This window comes from Salvia splendens, chromosome 20, assembly GCF_004379255.2.
Source record: "Salvia splendens isolate huo1 chromosome 20, SspV2, whole genome shotgun sequence".
Classification (NCBI taxonomy): domain Eukaryota; kingdom Viridiplantae; phylum Streptophyta; class Magnoliopsida; order Lamiales; family Lamiaceae; genus Salvia; species Salvia splendens.
Genome location: NC_056051.1, coordinates 19,936,318 through 19,944,239, shown reverse-complemented (window position 1 = coordinate 19,944,239; position 7,922 = coordinate 19,936,318). Strand labels below are relative to the sequence as shown.

At 40.5% G+C, this 7,922-nt stretch overlaps 1 protein-coding gene across 1 annotated transcript; it reads left to right on the top strand.

The window, feature by feature from the left end:
* The first annotated feature begins 779 nt into the window (after positions 1–779).
* Positions 780–2,447, top strand: LOC121782620 (delta(8)-fatty-acid desaturase 2-like). Its single transcript, XM_042180543.1, has one exon. It carries the CDS (start codon positions 961–963, stop codon positions 2,302–2,304), a length of 1,344 nt encoding a protein of 447 aa, XP_042036477.1. The 5' UTR covers positions 780–960; the 3' UTR covers positions 2,305–2,447.
* The last annotated feature ends 5,475 nt before the right edge of the window (positions 2,448–7,922 follow it).

Sequence of the window (7,922 nt, the reverse complement as noted above, 5' to 3'; positions counted from 1 at the left end):
TGACCAGAATGGTAAACCGAGACTTTTAACTGTGGAGTGAGGAAGTACTAAACAACCACCATTTGAAATGTTCAACACAAAAGTTTTAAAGTATACTACTTAATATTTGGAATTTTGGATCACTTCGGATTTTGAATCCATTTAATTATTATCAACTTTTCAGATTTAGAGTGTATTTGAATTGAAGTTTAACTTTCATTTATATAAGAATATAATCATTTTGTAGAAAAGCATTTCTTGGTTTTCCAGTTCTATTTGTGATGTTTGAATTGATGGTATATTATCTATAGTTCTTAATGTCACATGTTTTAGTTTGTTATATAAAGTCACATTATAGTAGGAAATTCCAAAACTATCATCTGTCTTTTTCAATATTTCTAAGACTGAGGGCTGTATAAGTAAATTCTACGTAATTAAATATTGATATAGTGTTGCACATATTATTATCACTCAATTTTCCATGATAATAAAACACCATTTTTTAGCTTGAATTCAACGAACCCTTGCCCATAAAACGAGCCACACAAAAAATTTAACCAACATATCAAGCAATAGATTAGAACATCAATACACATTAAGATATTTTACTAACCCATATTGAAAACATACAGAAACTGGTCATGAATAATTGGATATCCTTTCCCTTATAATAATGGAAACAAAATATTGCCAAGCTTCACATCTCAATATTTGATCCCAAAACATTTCAAAAAAATAAATTTAAAGTATTTCCATAGCACCACCAAATAAAATAAATTTATTACAGCAAGATTCCAGTTCACCAGTCACAACACAGCAATTCATCTCCCTCACATTATATATACCTCCAAAACTGCACTCTCCCTTTCTCTCTCTCTTTCAACCAATGGAGTGATAAAAACCTCCATAACCAACCAGAGCAGAGCTCACCACTCTCCTCTTCTCCAAAACCCCACCTCCCAAAATCAAATCTTTTCAACAATGGCGGAAACCAAGAAATACATCAGCGCCGAGGAGCTCGCCACTCACAACCAGCCCGGCGACCTCTGGATCTCCATCCAGGGCAAAATCTACGACGTCTCCGATTGGATCAAATCCCACCCCGGCGGCGACCTCCCCCTCCTCAACCTCGCCGGCCGCGACGCCACCGACGCATTCGTCGCCTACCACCCCGCCCACGCCTGGTCCCACCTCGCCCCCTTCCACAACCACCTCCACCTCCAAAACTACGTCGTTTCCGAAGTCTCCAAAGACTACCGCAAGCTCGTCCACGAATTCACTAAATTAGGGCTCTTCGACAAAAAGGGCCACAACGTGCTATTCTCCCTCACCGCCATCGCAATGCTCTTCTCCCTCTGCCTCTACGGCGTCGTTTTCTGCGACGGCGCGCTCCTCCACGCCCTCTGCGGCTGCGCCATGGGCTTTCTGTGGATCCAGAGCGGCTGGCTCGGCCACGACTCCGGCCATTACCAAATCATGCTCACAAGGAACTCCAATCGATTCGTCCAAGTCCTCTCCGGCAACTGCCTCGCCGGAATCAGCATCGCGTGGTGGAAGCGCAACCACAACGCCCACCACATTGCCTGCAACAGCCTCGACCACGATCCGGATCTCCAACACATGCCCTTCTTCGCCGTTTCCCCCAAATTCTTCAATTCAATTACCTCACTATACTACAATCGGAAACTCGAATTCGATAAATTCGCCAGATTCTTAATCAGTAAGCAGCATTTCACCTATTATCCGGTGATGAGCTTAGCTCGATTGAATCTCTTCGCTCAATCCTTCTTCTTACTCTCATCAAACAAAGATGTCCCAAATCGGTTGCAGGAAATTCTAGGGTTACTAACATTCTGGATTTGGTACCCTTTGCTAGTCTCATTTCTCCCCAATTGGAAGGAGAAATTGATGTTTGTTGCTTGCAGTTTTATAGTGACAAGCATTCAGCACGTTCAATTCACACTGAATCATTTCTCTGCAAATGTGTATGTTGGATTGCCGAATGGGAACGATTGGTTCGAGAAGCAGACGTACGGCACGCTGAACATCAGCTGCCCGCCGTGGATGGATTGGTTCCACGGCGGGCTGCAGTTCCAAATCGAGCACCACTTGTTCCCGCGCCTGCCACGGAGCCAGCTCCGTGGGGTGGCGCCCTTCGTGAAGGAGCTGTGCAAGAAGCACGGCTTGCCCTACAACTGCGCGACGTTCTGGGGCGCCAATGTGATGACGCTGAGGACGCTGAGGGCGGCCGCGATGCAGGCTCGGGACTATAGCAAGCCGGCCCCGAGGAATTTGGTGTGGGAGGCTGTGAACTCTATTGGTTAGGGTTTAGGTTTATTTTTTTTTGCTTTGGTTGTGTTTTGGAGTATGAAACTTGTTGAGAGGCTAAAGGCATCATGTGTGAGTGTGGTGTTTGTTGCCTCTTTGGATGTAAGGAGAAATCATATCTTTGTTTTTTGTTTTGCTTTGTGGTGTTTGTTTTTTGTTTTTTGTTTTTTGTTTTGCGTTAACATGTTTTGGTTATTATCAACTAAATCTTGTTCTTGGTGATGGTTGTGGTTGTGATGGATTCCTTTGAACCTTTTGCTACTTGTGTTGATCAAACACATTTTTGGATCATTTTGAAATTGCAAATTAAGACTTCAATCGTGGACAGAATGAAATAACAAACCGAGACTCGTAATCACGGACGGAAGGAGTATGATTTTTGGATATTTTGATAACTATGAAGTGATTTTAAGTTGTCCACTAGAGCAGTAAAATTGATACTCCTACAACATTTTATACACTTAAAAAAGAGTTATAAAAAATCTCACACTCACACACTAGATTACAAGAAAACAGAGCATCATGAGTTGGTACAAAAAATTGGGAAACTGTCGTCTCATACAGCCTGTCCCTCTTCCCATCATTCAACCACGCTCATCTTAGAGCATCACGTGCCAGCGGCGCGGCACCGCTGTCCGCCGCTGTGCTCTTGCCACTGGCACGGCGCTGCTCGATGCATCGAGCACGTCCGTGCCATCGAGCAGCGTATGTGGCAACGTGTGATTGGCCAACGACATATCCGTTGGAAAATCATTTTTTAAATTTTTTTTTAAAAATAAAAAATAATACCAAAAAATAAAAAAAAAATATTTTCCCAATCACAAAAAAATGGCCGTTTTTTTGCCCGTTTTTCTATATTTTTTTTATTTTCCCCCTCAAAATCATATATAAATACACACAATCATCATCCATTTTTCACATCAAATCATCTCTCATTCATCTCTAATTCATATTTTTCATACAACTAATCTACACCTTCATCTCTCACTCAAAACCTCAAATGGATTTCACCCATCTTATTGCGGAAACGGAGCGCGAAGAACAAGAATACTACGAACAACATTGTGCCGCTTATGAAGCATATGTCGCAGCGAATACCCCCGCCCCTCCTCCTCAACCAACTAGATCAACTCGCCGCTACATCCATTGTGACTGGGAGGGAGCCCACGAAAGGCTCGTTGCTGACTATTTTGCCGACCCGCCGCAGTTTCCGGAAGATTACTTTAGGCGCCGTTTTCGCATGTCAAAGCGCTTGTTTATGCGTATTGTCAATACATTGTCCGCCCGTGTTGAATTCTTCCAAATAGGTCCAGATGCAGTTTGTCGGCAAAGTCTCTCGGCGTTGCAGAAATGTACGTGTGTCATCCGACAACTCGCTACTGGGAAAACGGCCGACCTCTTCGATGAGTATTTGCATGTCGGTGAGTCTACTGGAATCCTTTGTCTTAAGAATTTTTGCGATGGCGTTCGTACAACTTTAGGTGATGAATTCCTTCTGGCACCCGCCACCGATGATTGCCAACGGTTGCTTCGTCTTCACGAATCAGTCCATGGATTTCCCGGTATGCTTGGCAGCATTGATTGCATGCATTGGAGGTGGAAGAATTGCCCGACTGCTTGGAGGGGGCAACACTTCAGCGGCCACAAAGGCGGCGGCCCAACACTTATCCTTGAAGCGGTCGACGACTACCGCCTATGGATTTGGCATTCATATTTCGGTGTTGCCGGATCCAACAACGACTTGAACGTGCTCTATTCTCCATCCCTCTTCAATGATGTGCTGAATAGTGTAGCACCGGAGATCGACTTCACCGTCAACGGAAATGTATACCACATGGGTTACTATCTCGCCGATGGTATCTACCCAAGGTGGTCGACTTTTGTGAAGACGCTCAGTAACCCGCAAGACCCGAGACGGGTTCTTTTTGCACAGCATCAAGAGTCCGCGCGGAAAGACGTCGAAAGAGCCTTTGGGGTCCTTCAAGCCCGATTCAACATTGTGAAGGCCTCGTCTCGGCTGTGGTACGTGAAAAATATCGCCGACATCATGTACACGTGTATTATCTTACACAACATGATTATAGCCGATGAAGGACCGAGGGCGGCTAGCTTTTACGACGAGGATGAAGCCGGAAGCTCAAGCGCGAGGTCTCTCCCACCTCGAGGTGTGCATACGACGGTGGGTGAGAGGATCGAAACAAGACACACAATGCGCGATACCCAACCACCCACGTTGAGCTACAAGAAGACCTAATCAAACACATGTGTGCGAAATTCGGCTACGAGTAGTGGGTTTTATAATTTTATGAATTTAATTATGTAATTTTTAATTTTTAGGAGTTTAATTATGTAATTTTTAATTTTTAGGATTTTAATTATGTAATTTTTATTTTTTAAGATTTTAATTATGTAATTTTTATTTTTTAATGTATTTTGTAATATTATTCTGGGTATGTTTAATGTATTTTAATTTTGTGAAATTTTTTTTATTTAAATTGAATAATGGAATGGTGGGACCTTTGTGCTCGTCCTTGCCGAAGAGCACGACTGTGGGCTGGGACGGAGATACCGGCGGCCAAGCCACCGCTCCAACGGGGGCTTGGCCGGAACCGGACCCATACCCCCACTATGCAGTCGCGCCCCGCCGGATGTCCGCCCCGGCTTCGGATGACCTGAATTTTTATGTATAATGTGCCTGCGAGTCTGCGATGGCGAAACTGGAAGAGGAAGAGGCGAATATCAGATGAAACTGCAGATCCACAATTTGAAGAAGTCGAAACTGCAGATCCCCAATTTGAAGAAGATGACACATGATATAATTAGGCTTCTAGGTGGGTCATTAATTATTTGTATTGGACTATAAGACTTGGGCCTTTAATAATAATAATAATAATAATAATAATAGAAAAACTAAAATAGCCTTACTTCAACAAGCCCAAATTTATAATACAATTCTCCTACTCAAAACATATCGAGGCAGCCGCAGCAGCAGCCGCAAATTACAACAGTAGCACAAATTTACAGCAGCAACACAAATTTACTTACGCACAGATTATAGAAGCAGCCACAAAATCATATCAGAGGCAGGTCTCCTACTAAAATCTATGCATAATACACTATTTAGCCTCTACTTGCAGAAAATTTAGAGGTTTGATTCTTTAATTGTGATTTAACTCTTGATTTTGAATTAATGCATGAAATTTGAAATTATTTATTTATGATTTTAACCGTGTTACTTGAACATGAAAAACCTAATTAAAATTTTGAGAATTGAGATAATAAAAGTTTTTGAATCATTACAATTTGATATATAAAAATATGTAGTTTTGACGTGAATTTGACATAAATATTTTCTTAATGTAGTTTCTTACTTTCTTATTTCTTATACAAGTAGTAGATTACACACTGCAGAGTGCAGTGATTTAAAATTATCTAATGATTCTAATTAATTTTGTTTATTCTTGATTACAGTTATGCATCGATATTTTAAAAAATCAAGGAATGATTCAACTTCTAGTTCGAGTATTGCAACCCCGAATCCGACTGTGAACCAAGATGGAATTAATGTTGCAAGTGTTGAAGCTAATCCGGAAAACATAGTTAGTGACCCAAGTGCGATTTTGAATCAAGAAAGAATTAATGTTGAAGTTACTCCGGAAAACATAGTTAGTGACCCGGGGCTATGGAGTCCTATTGCTAGTTATGATGTTCAAATAAGGGATCGAATTCGAAGAGAATACGTCTCTAAGGGCCTTGTCAACCGAAATGTCATGTCTTTAGGCAAACTTCGTATGGTAAAGAGAAAAGGAGCTTCCAAGTTAAATGGGTTGAAAGACATGTATGGTTGGAATATAGTGTTGAAAAAGAAGCGGCATTTTTTTTTGGTGTTATCTTTTCAAGCCTATTAATGCCAATCGTTTTGGAGATGACGTATTCGTGAGTACGGGCTTTAAAAATTGGAAAAAAGGCGCTTGCTATTTTTAGAGAACATGAAGGTTCAACAAATAGCACAGATGATCAGGTTAGAATACTTTTTGAAGGGTTTAAAAATCAAAGACAAAGTGTTGATTACAATTTGAGGAAATATGATAAGGAAGACGAAGTCAACTACCGCATTCGCTTGACTGCTTCTTTAGATGTGATTTGATTATTGTTAAGACATGGATTGGCATTTCGTGGGAATGATGAATCATTTGAGTCTACAAACAAGGGAAACTTTCTAGAGATACTTAAATGGTATTGTGAGCATAAAGAGGAGGTAGCTGTAGTTACATTGGAGAATGCTCCAGGTAATAATCAGATGACTAGTCCTTTGATTCAAAAGGAATTAACAAATTGTTGTGCCGTTGAGACTACGAAAGTTATTTTGGAAGATATTGACCATCGCAAATTCTCTCTATTGGTTGATGAAGCGCGAGATTCATCGGTAAAAGAGCAAATGGCTTTGGTTATTAGATACATGAACAATAATGGAGAGATTGTAGAAAGATTCTTAGCCTTGGTACATGTCACGGATACTACAACAAAGTCATTGAAGGAAGGGATTGACTCAGTGTTTGCTAAGCATGCTTTATCTTTATCAAGGTTAAGAGGTCAAGGCTATGACGGTGCATCAAATATGCGGGGTGAGTACAATGGTCTGAAAACCCTTATACTGAATGAGAACAGATCTGCGAAGTACATCCATTGTTTTGCTCATCAGCTCCAGCTAGTGGTGGTAAATGTTACAAAACAACATGGTGCTATAAGTGATTTTTTCACCATTGTCACTATGATTGTAAACACATGTGGAACATCTTGTAAAAGGAGAGAAAAACTACGACAAGCTGAGCATGAGAAAAATTTCAAATCTCTAGAAAGTGAAGAGATTAAAAGTGGAAGAGGTTTAAATCAAGAGAAGAGTTTATGGCGGCCGGGTGACACTTGATGGGGATCACACTTCACTAATTTGCTTCGTCTAAAAGGTATGTGGTCATCGATAATTGAAATGCTTGAACATGTGTATGAAAATGGTACTAATCCAGATAATAGAGGTATATCAAAAACATTGAGTATGAGGCTTGGAAGCTATGACTTTGTATTTATTTTACACTTGATGGTAGAGTTGCTTGGGTCAACAAATGATTTGTCAAAAGTTTTGCAACTTCGGGATCAACATATAGTTCAAGCTATATCTTTGATTGATACAACTAAAAGGACATTGCAAGACTTTCGGGAGAATAGATAGAAACAATTCTTGAGACAAGTTGAAGAGTTTTGTGTGCCTAATTCCATTGATGTCATCAATATGGATGATACCGTCAAGTTTGGTGTGCGAATGAAGCGAGGGGAACGCGTTACAAATTATCATCATTACAAGGTGGAGGTTTATTGTCAGGTATGATATCTATTTTATTTCTTAGTTATGATTATTATTAAATATTTCATTGTATTCTAATTTCATAGTACTTATCATTATTAGGTTCTTGATTTAGTTATTCAAGAGATGGAAAATCGTTTCCCAGAAACAAATACAGAATTGCTTATTTGCATGAATTGACTTAGAACAAGAAACTCCTTTGCTAGCTTCAATATCGACAAGTTGGTCTGTCTCGCAGAACTTTATCCGGATGACT

Coding starts and splice junctions, on each gene's coding strand:
- LOC121782620 (XM_042180543.1), top strand. CDS start 961: ATGGCGGAAACCAAGAAATACATCAGCGCCGAGGAGCTCGCCACTCAC.